The 12,791-nt window shown below is 38.4% G+C and overlaps 1 protein-coding gene across 3 annotated transcripts in view; it reads left to right on the top strand.

Moving 5' to 3' along the window:
• LOC137286435 (tubby-related protein 3-like) overlaps positions 1-11,964 on the top strand; it is a 77,578-nt gene extending 65,614 nt beyond the window's left edge. For all 3 annotated transcript variants that reach the window (XM_067818296.1, XM_067818295.1, XM_067818294.1), the window contains 8 exons: positions 619-836; positions 1,479-1,688; positions 2,030-2,142; positions 3,086-3,185; positions 3,725-3,823; positions 4,837-4,924; positions 5,119-5,202; positions 5,922-11,964. In XM_067818296.1, the coding sequence (XP_067674397.1) occupies positions 619-836; positions 1,479-1,688; positions 2,030-2,142; positions 3,086-3,185; positions 3,725-3,823; positions 4,837-4,924; positions 5,119-5,202; positions 5,922-6,055 (1,046 nt within the window). In that variant the 3' untranslated portion in view covers positions 6,056-11,964. The remainder of the gene's footprint in view (positions 1-618; positions 837-1,478; positions 1,689-2,029; positions 2,143-3,085; positions 3,186-3,724; positions 3,824-4,836; positions 4,925-5,118; positions 5,203-5,921) is intronic.
• The last annotated feature ends 827 nt before the right edge of the window (positions 11,965-12,791 follow it).

The following is a 12,791-nucleotide window of genomic DNA, read 5'->3' as shown; positions in this document are numbered from 1 at the left end:
GTAATGATGTACCATACCATTAGGTGATTTATGCCAACGCCAATAAGTCTAACAATGTCCCTTATTCATTGCAATTTGTGCAAGCCTTAGTATCCGTAAGTCTATAACAATGTGTCGACACTAAAAAGTGATTTATGCCATTGCTTGTAGATCTCTACCCAGTGGTTATTCATGCCTATGCTTGTAGTCACCATTTCCAATGAAAGTGATGTGACAAGAATCGTACACCAAGCACAGATGAATTTTAATTAGATGGTATGGAGGGTCCTTGAACTATACGACCATGTACTGCCCTTCGGAAGAGACTGAGATGTTGCAATGTGTGAAGGATTTTCAGCCATTTTGTCTGTTTGTCTTGTATTGCTAATGTTGGGCGTGGCTTGCTTGTTGCTTTGGACTTTCCATTCTGAAACTGTGTACTACTCTCCTAGCTCAAACTAGATATGTCTTAATCAGAAGTATCAAATTTATCAGTTATTTGAAATTCAGAAATTGTCATGAAAGCATTATTTTTATAATAATGTTAAATTATGAGTAAGAACATATCTGTTGCAAGTTTATTGTAATGCTGAAACGCTTTGTCCCACCTGAAATTAAATGGAATATTTTTATGTACAGATAGTGATGCTGTCACACCCATCCGGTCACAGCGAGCTCAGAAGACTTCATCGGCAGGGACATTATCCACCGTCATTACAGACCAGGAGGACGATGATGTTGACACGGAGAGTATGCCCATTGCGCCTCAACCTCCAAGGTCCCCCAACCCTCGAACAATGAACCAGAAAGATGCACCATCCTCATTCACCACAGAGAATTCATCACAATTCAATCAGGTAGTGACTTAATCATCACGCTCTCCACTACACTCACCTTTATGCTGGTTAATCAGGCTTTCTTTGGGATGAAAGGAAAGCATTTCAAGTATAGGATCTGTAAACATCAAATAAATACAAAGCAAGGACTTGGGTCAATATTGTAGAGGTAGCCAAAATACAGTACCCATGTTCAGAGGTTAAATGGTATATTCTTACCACGTTCCAGCACATGTTGTAGTACAAGACCTTCGGTTCAGTCCATTTTGGTTCTCTGTGTGGTAACTTACAGCCGGGAAATAGGGAATGTCTAGCAAAGAAATACATAGATTTTGACAATATTATTCGAAAAATTTGTAGACATTTTAGAAAAAGTATAAAAAGGTTAATAAAATAATGGTATGAAAATAAAAAAAATGAATGTTTTTGTTTCATTACGGTATACCATGGTATCAGTTACACTAATACCATGGTATACCTTTCACATTTATCCTTGATGACAGCAATGTCATGGACACATACTCTCAGATTTCATACAGTGAAAGGAAAGGACTAAAGTCACAATGCATGGATGGAATTGAAATGGTCTCGCTCAGTATCATGTTTATATAGCTGTTTGCCTATTGTGTCTGTCTTAACCAGAGTCTGTGTGTCTGTTTGAAGGAAGGCAATAATGCTGATGGACCTGCCATGGGTGCTGTTGGGCCTCGTGTTTACACACCTGACCCTGGTGAGGATCTGGATGACTTTGTTCTGCGACCTGCGCCACAGGGTGTAACCATCAAATGTCGTATCACAAGAGACAAGAAGGGTGTGGATCGTGGTATTTTCCCAACCTACTTCCTTCACATGGAGAAGGATGATGGCAAAAAGGTGAGAATAGCTGCATCATGACACATCTGCTCTTGCCACGTCTGCTGCTATTTAGAATGCAAGAGCCCAGAAGTGGCAAGAGCCCAGGTCTAGATAATGTCAAAAGAGGCTGAAAATGTTATTCATGATAGTATTTTTCCAGACAATGCTTTCTTCAGGCATAAATGTTTCACATGTTCCTCGACAGGTCTTTCAGTCGCAAAGTTTGCATGTACAGTGTCAAATTATCATCTTGATGTCTTGAACAGGTATTTGTCAGTTACAAAACTGTAAGCTTTAGTCCACAGTATTCAAACTGATGGTGTTCTTATAATTAAAGTCATTGTATTGTGTGTCTTCAGACATTCCTGTTAGCTGGAAGAAAACGGAAGAAGAGCGCGACCTCAAACTATCTGATCTCAACTGACCCCACCGACCTGTCACGTGCAGGAGAGTCCTTCATTGGCAAACTCAGGTACAACCTTGTCAGAGTCACCATCTTTTATTTGGCACTGATTTTTGTTGTCATGATTATTATACAACATGGTTGGACATATGATACCCCGATCCTGTAATTTAATCACAGGTGATAGTCCGCACATGTGTCTTTAGCTTCCATGAACTTGTATTCAGTGAGACCCAGATACCTGGACACATTCATTTTTTCATAAATCATCTGTATATCTGGATTTCTGTCATCCAGGCTTTGGTGTGAAAACGTTAGTGAGCGTACATTTCTTGGTTAAAATCACTTCAAAACAGCATTGCTGTTTTGATTTGCCAGGTTCAATTCAGTCAATGTCAGATAGGCCTACTAGTCACCACTGATACCCAGCCATTTGGTCATTGATCCAGATTAGCAGACGTTGTCTTGTGTCGAGACATGTGGAAGGTCAAAGCTTCTTGTGGATAAGTGGTTCAATTTGTTTTAATTTTGCCAGTTGATTTGTAAAATTTATTTTTATGAGACAGTCATTTATCTTATGTAGGAAATTTTTTTAACAAAAACTGGCAGGAAGGTGAAGTTTCAGGATATCTTGGGTCTGGATATGTTTGGTCTTGCTGTACATCTACAACTCACATCCTTGTGGCTAAAATCCTTGTTAATGCTCACATCAGCTATATATACCAAACTTTTTAACTTTGTTCAACATAAAAGGTGACTATGCTTGTCGTAAGAGGCGACTAACGGGATCGGGTGGTCGGACTAGCTGACTTGGTTGACACATGTCATCGGTTCCCCATTGCGCAGATCGATGCTCATGTTGTTGATCACTGGATTGTCTGGGCCAGACTCGATTATTTACAGACCGTCGCCATATAGCTGGAATATTGCTAAGTGCGACGTAAAACTAAACTCAGTCACTCACTCACTTTGTTCAAACCCAATCAACACTACTCCTAAATTTCCATTTCAGATCGAACCTTCTGGGAACACAGTTCACGTTGTTCGATAATGGTGACAACCCCAAGAAAGCTGGGGATGGAGCGAGACGTGAGATGGTCGCTGTTGTTTATGTGAGTAGTTTCTAATTCTCAGTTCAACATGTGAATTTTGCTGTATGTACCAAATGAGATAATTGTGTGAGAACCATGGGTAGTATGCCTTTATTTAACCTTTTCCACAAGCAGGCAGGCAAACCATGTCGCTTTCCATAGCAGATGTCATTCATCAGACGATGCATGGGGAGAGAGACATAAGTTTTCTTCTTGTTCTTGGTTTTGTCCCTGTTTCAGCAGTGTTCCACAGGGATTGGGAAAGAGAACTTTGACAATGGACCATTTTCAGAATTATTAGCCATTTTCTTAAATTAAGAAATGGGCCACTGCCCTTGTATCAATAGTAAACTTCCAAATTTTAATGGGCCATTTTTCACTTCAATGTGCAAAATGGCCCATGGCCACTGTCTTTCCCAATCTTGGTTCCATCATTATGTCAGAGGACACGGGAAATAGGTTTCACACATTGTTGGGAATCAAACCTGGGTCATTCCTTTTCACACTGCATGTAATAGGTCTGATACATGCATCTACAGTGACATTGTCCTTGCTTTCAGGAAACAAATGTGTTGGGCTTCAAGGGTCCTCGCAAGATGACAGTCATTATCCCTGGAATGAATCTAGACCACGAGAGAGTGGACATCAAACCTAGAGGGGTGAGTGAAACCCAGTGATGTCAGTGAAACTGGGGTGTCTGCAGGTCAAGGGACATAACTCTGGGGCACACAGTTCTATGCTTCATATCTGATAATGGAATTTGATCCACTGTAGTGTTGTATATATTATGAATGAAAGTTGTTCCAGGCTGTTGTGGGAGTCTCATTCCTATGAGTTTGAAGTTATTGAAACAGTGTATGTACTTAGTTTTGTTGTTTTTTTTGTTTTTTTGTTTAGTTAGTGTCTGTTGTTCAGGCCTACCATACAAAGGGTGAACAAATCATCAAAACTGAACTCATACACCAAAACAGAACAAAAATCACCAAAATAGGAAATTAAAATTCCCAGTATCCTCTGAAAAGAAAACAAACACTCTGTAATGGAAAACTAATTGTTTGAAGTGGTAACTAAACTCATGTATCACCCGAGCGTACAAAATGGCAGTCATAGCATCAAAAAACAGCAGTCATAGCATCAAAAAACAGAAGTCATAGCATCAAAAAACGGCAACTTGTGCAGAATCTCAAGTTCAACACTGAGAAGGTTTGAAGTTAAATGCAATAGGGGGTTAATGTACATCCCGATATCAAATTTTCAAGATAAGACTTGCAGTGATGAAAAACATTATTGAACAAAGCCTGTTCATCTCCCTCGCCACCATCTTTGAACAGATACATGCTGTTTTGGGATGCTATGACTGATGTTTTGTACTCTCAGCGACCATTCTCAGGCGCTGTTGTAGCTGATACATGAGTTTTGTTTCCGTTTTAAATGGTTACTTTTCCATTACAGAGTGTTTGTTTCGGTTTTTAGAGGATGTTGTAGTTTTAGGAAGTTTATTTTCCTATGCAGTGATTTTTATCTGTTTTGGCGTATATGAGTTAAGTTTTAATGATTTGTTCACCGTTTATATGGTAGGACTGTTGTTGAAACAATGAGTGTTATTACAGAATCAGAGTGTGTTGTGGGTGAATCAGTATGTATTGTAACTAAATCTCCGGGCATGTTGCAGGACCATGATGGGCTGGTGGAGCGATACAAGAGGAAACACATGGAGAACCTCCTGGAGCTTCACAACAAGACACCCGTCTGGAACGATGGTCAGTACAACTTCACCTGTTGCTATCAACCATTAGTATACTGGGGTGGATTCAGTTCTTTATCTACTGGTGTGATAAAACTGAAATAATTATGTCTGACACTGAACAGTTTGCTAATATAACCTTCCTTTACTGTTTACCTACTATTTTTTAGAAGTCTGTTATGTCTGACGAGTTTCCATGTGTTGTTACAGAGACCCAGTCCTATGTGCTGAATTTCCATGGACGTGTCACCCAGGCTTCAGTGAAGAACTTCCAGATAGTACATGACAATGATGGTACGTTAAAACAGGGGTAGTCAAAAAGAATTTTTCCTGTCTCACCAAAGATCTGGCTTCAGATCCCCACATAAGTATAATATGTGGAGCACATACTCACTACAATAGCTTCTTTTCCCAAAAGCAGACTTTAGAATTTCATTTGATTATCCTGCTTTATAGTTGGGATATTGCTGAGAGCGGCATAAAACTAGGCTCACTGATTTGATTATCTAGAAATTTTATTACAATAAGATATGCTAATGAGATTGATGGAATGATTACCTTACCATTTCTTTGCAATGTTTGTCACAATAGTAGCAGATTCAGCTACTGTTCAGAATGTCGGTGTGTTTAGGGAGATATCAGGATTCAGACCACCATTTTTATGTTGGACATGACTGTTCTAAACACTTGTAATCGTATCATTTTTGACAAGCATATCTTTATCACACCAACACTCCGCTTTACAGTGAAATGAATGTTTAGCCTTGAATATCAGTGTGATTAATAATGTTAAACCATTTCTTGGGAACAGTTCATGATGTTGTGTTTCTTAATTTGGAACAACCTGTAGATTAATAAAAGTTAAAATACTTTTCAAAATAACATGCATGGAGTCATAAAGGTTCATTGACTCTTATTTTGTGAAGTTTCATGAAACCTGTGAGTAGCATAGTGTTATCAGTATCTAACTGCATTATGTAGATGATTGTGATTGAAGTCTATTCTTGCTGCAGTTGACTACATCGTGATGCAGTTCGGCCGTGTGGCAGAGGACGTGTTTACCATGGACTTCAACTATCCCATGTGTGCACTACAAGCCTTTGGCATAGCGCTCAGTAGCTTCGATGGCAAGTTGGCCTGCGAGTGACCTTGACCTTGGATATAGTATAGATGGCTGATGGACAGTGGGAATCCGAGTGATGTAGTACTGCCTGCTGCATGGCAACACTACATGGCAACGGGGTGCAATCAGTAGGAATATCAATATCAATATATATGTATATATGTGTATGAAGCCAAAGCATGGCATGGCCCCAAGAGAGATTGACTTGCCATGCAGAGATACACTACAAGAAGGAATATTCACAAAGTATCTAGCTTTTTGTCTTTCAAGATCTAGGTCACAAGAAATAAGTTCAAGTGCTAACAGGAACCTTGATGGAATACTGACTTAACATAGCAAGGAGGTGGAAGTTGGACTGCTCTGCATGCCTGGGTATGTTTCTCATATATGTTTTTCTGACAGACTGGGCCTTGCTACTTTGGAATCTGGATGCGTCGTCGTGTGTTGCATCATCCTTTCCATGCATTGTCTTCATCACGACCTGGCGTCTCCTTGTTTGTTCATGTGTGCTTGGCCAAACATTTAGTTTAGTTTATAAACTTACGTCTAAGTACTCAGTAGAAACAGCACCTACTCATGTGTGCATCATGTTTCGCAAATCACTCTAGTTTAGTTAATTTCTATACTCTGATGCTAGCGCTGTGTGTGATGTGAGAAGTTGGAGATCAGTCCAGCCAGAGGTTGTGAATGTTGCTAATATTTGTGAAGCGATTGTCTTATGTGATGTCTTAGAGAAAATGAATTAATATGTGAATGGCAACAATTTCACCTCTTCGATGGCTTTGTTCGTGGATTCTTTCCGCATGTCCAATGTTTTATTTATTTGATATTTTGTTGTGATGTCAGCGTACTCAGTGACTCCGCCCATTTCTCATGGCGGTATGGCATACCCACACTAGCCATCGTCCTACTGCCCCTTTAATCATATCCACATTCCAGCATTGCTGTGATCCATAAACACCCACCGTGTCTGGGAAGTAAAATCTAAATTAACACCAGATTTCAGCTACATATCTGTCATCCATTTTTAACTGATATACATGTTTTTAATAAATACAAATGTTATTTGGAAGTAGACATTGACTCGTTGTTTTCATGAAGAATATCACAGTCATCAAAGGCAAGTTCATTATCAAGTAATAAATCAAATGTTGGTATACTATACGTCATGTTTTTTAGCTGATATTTACAAGACATGATTTTCGTAATGTCGTTTGTTGTCGCTGCATATATAGTGTGTTTGCACTGTGTTCAAGTAACAAAGAAGGAGCGTGACCCTCCTATGCTACGAGATAGTGTTCACTTCAGCTAAGGGACTGGTCATTTAGAACAGTTGGGATTATATAAAAAAAATGGCATAATATCTAAAGAGGATACATTTTCAAAATTTATCACAACTACAATTTGGGATTGTGAAAAATGACTCTGTTCAAATTTTTCAAGCAAAAACATTTATGTTGAACTTTATGTAGAGACCATTCAATGTTTTAGGGTGTGTGATACATGGAAATGTTTTTACATGTGTTTAGGGGTTATTGCGAATGGGGGTTCAAACAAAATATGAGTCTTTAGACCAATTTCAATGTCTCTACATTGATTGTTATAGTATCAGTTCCTAAACTACTGAACAGAAATGTATGTGATTGGATTGGAACTAACATGCTTACCTTATAGTGGCCATTGGATTACTGAATATGTCTCAGTATGATTTACAGGTTACTTAATTCATTAAATTCAGATATTGAATTCAGATGTTGTTATGCTGGACCTGTGTTTATACATGTAGTCTCGGCCAAAGTAGGTCGTGCAGCAACTGCTTAAGGAATTGTGTTCATGTGGAAAGAAAGAGTTTTTGTTGCTTTTCAGTTTCTGATTTACAGGCTGTTGCCCATGCCCCTTTAAATCATGTTTAACTGTACAGCGGTTGTCTCCCCTGTGTATGGTTATGAGACAGATGGCATTGTAGTGGTCATCAACTTGTATATGCATATGACAGCTGCCTTACTATCAGAGTGTACACTACATCTCGATACTGACATATTCTGTATAGACATAATATTTTATGATGGTCATAATAGTCACAATAGATACAACTTTTACTGTGCATATCTGTCAAAAGAGTGTGTGTTTTGTGTGTAACCAGGAGTGTGACTGTACCCCTTGGTGTATATTTGCATAAGCTGTGTTTGTGAATCATGACGTAATGTTAGTGTTTATCATTGTATTTACACCATGTAGTAACAGCTTGAATTTGTACTGCTGAAAACAAGTAGAAGGACACCAGATTCTTTAGTTTGTTCTTGACAGATTCAGAGATGAGGATATTCAGCAGAATTCTGCAGGTTCGATCACACTTTGGTCAACGGATCTGGTATGGGGGACCTCCAGTGACCCCAGGCTCATTTTCCTTTTCTTTCACTCATACCCATTTGCATCCCTGCAGATTAATTGTAATGTGAAGCAAAAATTGTTTCCTTTACTTCTTTTGAGCAGTATATTTAGAATTGTTTGGTGGATACACAGACCAGGATAGTGAAAACTCTTGTGTATTTACATTCTAGGTGTATATCTGGTTTACATCTGGTGTATTTATACACTTACAGATTTTAACACATGTATGTATGTACACATGGTGTATATAACTGCACACATAGTATATTTGTACATATATCCCGGGGTATATGTCCCCAATATGGCATACTAGTGACCCTTGTTCAATTATTGGTCACCTTAGTCACCCTGGTGTCACACAGCAGTGTTTGTGGCAGACGTCACCGTTCCTGAAATACATGGCACTAGAAATTCATCCTAACCCTATCAATATGATCTGATTAGGAGCCATAGTTGATGGAAAGTGCAAATGTATTTCAGTTTGAAAATCCTTAAAAACATAATCAAATTTTACTGATTGAAAAAGGAGAGAATTTTGAATCAACAATATTACAATGTTGTATTTTTATAATTTTACAATTATTCTGTTGAGAAAGTCGCTTTTACCTGACTGGTAGGGCTCAATAATATTTCTGTGGAAATATGGAAGTTTAGTGACAGGAGTGATCTGACTTACATGGTGCAATTCATTGATGTAAACTGGATGCAGAAAGCATCTTCATTTGAATGTTTTTAATGGCAGCAGACTGACAACTCCTGCTGTTGATACTGTTGGGCTGGATGAGGAGGTAGTTGAGATGGGGATCTCCAGGGGATGTTTGAGACAGATGCTGGGGATGGATGTTGTAGTTTAAGCATAATAAGGTTACTGTAACATGTTATATTTGGAATTACACTTTCTCAGTAAAGTACAGTTTCTAGAAATTAAGTTACGTTGAGTCACATCTGGGATTCGAATGCACACTCCCTGACCTTGGCTACCTTTGACATACCCAAACAGTTGATACTTTACTAATTTACAAATTTGAGACATGATCTAACACTTTGAACCAATTTAACCGAACTGGAAACCGGTTATATACACCGCCCTTTTTCTACAATCCTCCATTTTCACCTCCTCATCATGAACCAACCCTTCAACCCTATTGTCTGTACTTGATCTCTCATTTTCTTGGTTACCAGATAGTAGATCTTCAGATTCCTCTGATCACTATCTTGTATCTCAACAGATATTTTGATGTTTCTGCCAAAATAATGAGCCTCTCTAATTTGTTGATCCAGTTGTAATATAGCTTTAACAAAGCAGAATTCTTGTCCATCATGTTTGTGTGTTTTGCTGTAATTTTATGCTGTTGTATATTTTTACAGATTTGAATCAACGGTAAAATGATAGCATTTGTTGATAATGAAATATATGTTTTCTGTCCATGAAATGAAGTAGGTAATGCATGAGTTTGACCTGATACAGACTTTCTGTATGAGATCAACAAGTTTGTTTGTGTCAATGACTGATCAAGACAGAGAACCAGACATGTTTCCATCCTATTGGTAAACCCAACTTAAGAAAAACGTGTACTCAGCTTACCTGCGTCCTATACATCTGAATTTCCCCATAAAGGTCCAAGAGAAACATGTTCTTCAGCAAACCATGCTTGTCTTCAGAGCCCATTCACAGAATTATTGACTCGTTTGATGCTTTCACCTTATCACTGGATTGTCTGGTCCAAGTTGCTGGATTATTGACAGGTATCGTGTTAACAACAGACAAAACCGTCAGTATCGGGACATTTGGCGAGATAGTTACAGTGAGATGTGTCCTCAGTGTCCCTTGCATTTTGTTCATTTGAAGCACACAATCTGTGTGTTTCAAAATATCAAGTAGGTTACCCTGTTTGGCAGATTTCCCATTTATGAAAGAATATAAAGAGAAAGAAAACTGAAATAATTATACATTGTATCCTGTCTAAAAGGCTAATCCTGTTCACAAAACATTGTCAGTTTGTGACATCATAGACAATTATGACATCACATTCTACTGATCTCAACAATACTGTAGTGAGACAGTTTTCCGGTCAGCTGGAAAATGCACATGCAAATATTTTCAAGTTTCGACCTTTCAACTTTGAACTCTTTGACTTTCTGTTATGTTGTCAGTTTGTGGTATCTTCTACAATTTAAGACAGTTATTATCTTACTGATCTCAACAATGCAGTGATGAGACAGTTATCCAGTCAACACTGAGAATGGAACAATTCACATGCAAATATTCATATATGTCAAACTTTCAACTTTCGACTTTTTGACTATCCAGTAATTTGCATGAAGTAATGATGCTCTACACTGAAGTGTCTTGCATTCTTGAATCAATCAATCTTGAACCTACTTATTGATGGTAAGTACTATAGTGCATTTTTTCTTAAGTTAGTTTACCAGTACAGGTATCTGTATGTACAGGGTTGAACCAGCCGTATGTACATGAGTACCACTGTCTACATATCAGAGTGAGTTTCCAGCTTGAAGAGTCAAACACATTGCTGTGCATCGTGTAGTGAATGAGATATTTATGACAAAGCTGTTAAAAGTGCTGAATCATCAGTTTTGTGTGAGTATTCACTGTTGCTGATAGCTCTCATCATCCAAAGGTCCTCGTACATATCACACATTTAGTAATCTGCTCAAAGTCTAAGGAGTTAACGTGTAAATTGTCATAAAATGCATTACATAAACCATCTCCATCAGTGATGATAGATGTAAAACCATATTTTGATAGAAACAAAAGTTTAAGAATAAGTGATGTGGTTCCTTCTACCAGCTTTCACTAATTTGAATGTCAACTGTAACAATGTTAGGGACTTGGGTATTACATGTAGCATAATTTTTGGATTATATTTTATCTGGATATGATAACAGAAATTTTAATTGCAAAACAGTTGATTCAGATTCTGAAAGATTTGTATCAGGAATCATTACTTTATTAGTCTTTTATACAGTAAGTTCGTAAATATTGGTTGTTGCATTTTAGGATAAATCAATATATGGATTTGGACCTTACTTACAATCACTAATCTTGAAATGACGTCCTTTGTTGAGTAGGAATATATGGTGACAATAAGATGGTTGAATTTGTTTTTGAGTTAGCTATTAAGTTAGCTACATAGTTGTTAAAAAATGTAGACATCAGTGTGAGAGCTGAACCCACATCCAGATGTACCCACTAGAGTAGTGTTGGGTGAGTCTGACTACATACAGACAGACTGACATCTGGACCCACTGGTACAGACACACACTCGCACAGACGTGTATGCATGTCACACATGGGCAAGAATCAAGTTGGTTTCTTGTCACTTTCCCAATCGGGTTCAACAAATACCGTCCTTTGTCATTTTATTTATTTTTATCTTTTACCAGAAGTATTTTGGGTGTAGCTTTCTTTCATTCACACGTGTGATCACCGGACATTCTCTCTATTTTGATAACAGTGTATATATGTACCACCAACTCTGTTATCTGCTCTCTTGAATGAAATAAAGGTATACAAGAAATACCAGGCTTTTGTCTTAACTGCCCTTGACACATATAAGATGTGTCAATAGACTCAGTGGACCTTTGTTGTCTTTCAGTCATTTCATAGAAGAAACATGTAACATTCCCAATATTGATTCAGTAGATCCTTGTGATGGCACAGCTCTCGCACAGCAAACCTTTATGATGTCCCAGTACACACAGCAGTCCCTTGTGAATAAAAATGTCTCACATACTAGAAGCTTGGGATGATCTTGATGCTTCAAAAGTAGATCCTTGTGATGGTCAATCGTTCATGCAGTAGATCCCTGTGATGTCCCAACATTCGTTGGGGTCCCAATACCTCTAAAGTAGATCCTTGTGATGGTCAATCGTTCATGCAGTAGATCCCTGTGATGTCCCAACAGTCGTTGGGGTCCCAATACCTCTAAAGTAGATCCTTGTGATGGTCAATCGTTCATGCAGTAGATCCCTGTGATGTCCCAACATTCGTTGGGGTCCCAATACCTCTACAGTAGATCCTTGTGATTGTGAAACTTCCATACACGTGATGCCCCAACACTCACCCAGAAGAAGCTTGTGGTGGTCAAAGACTTCTAAAGTAGACCCATGAGACCATGCAGGTGGGTCCAGCACCCTTACAGAAGCTTGCGATGGTCCAACATACCTACAATAAGAGGCTGTGATGCCCAAACACTCGCACAGTAGATCTGTGTGATAGTTCTGGACAATGTGGATCCCTCTAATTGTCTTCCAAACAACAGCGACATTAATGAAAGAAAAAAGTGTACTTACAAAGCCGCTTCTTATTTATTGTCGTTGTATTGAGCTTTGAAAGCCTTTTGAA

Source organism: Haliotis asinina, chromosome 6, assembly GCF_037392515.1.
Source record: "Haliotis asinina isolate JCU_RB_2024 chromosome 6, JCU_Hal_asi_v2, whole genome shotgun sequence".
Taxonomy (NCBI): domain Eukaryota; kingdom Metazoa; phylum Mollusca; class Gastropoda; order Lepetellida; family Haliotidae; genus Haliotis; species Haliotis asinina.
This window is presented reverse-complemented; position numbering and strand designations above follow the sequence as displayed.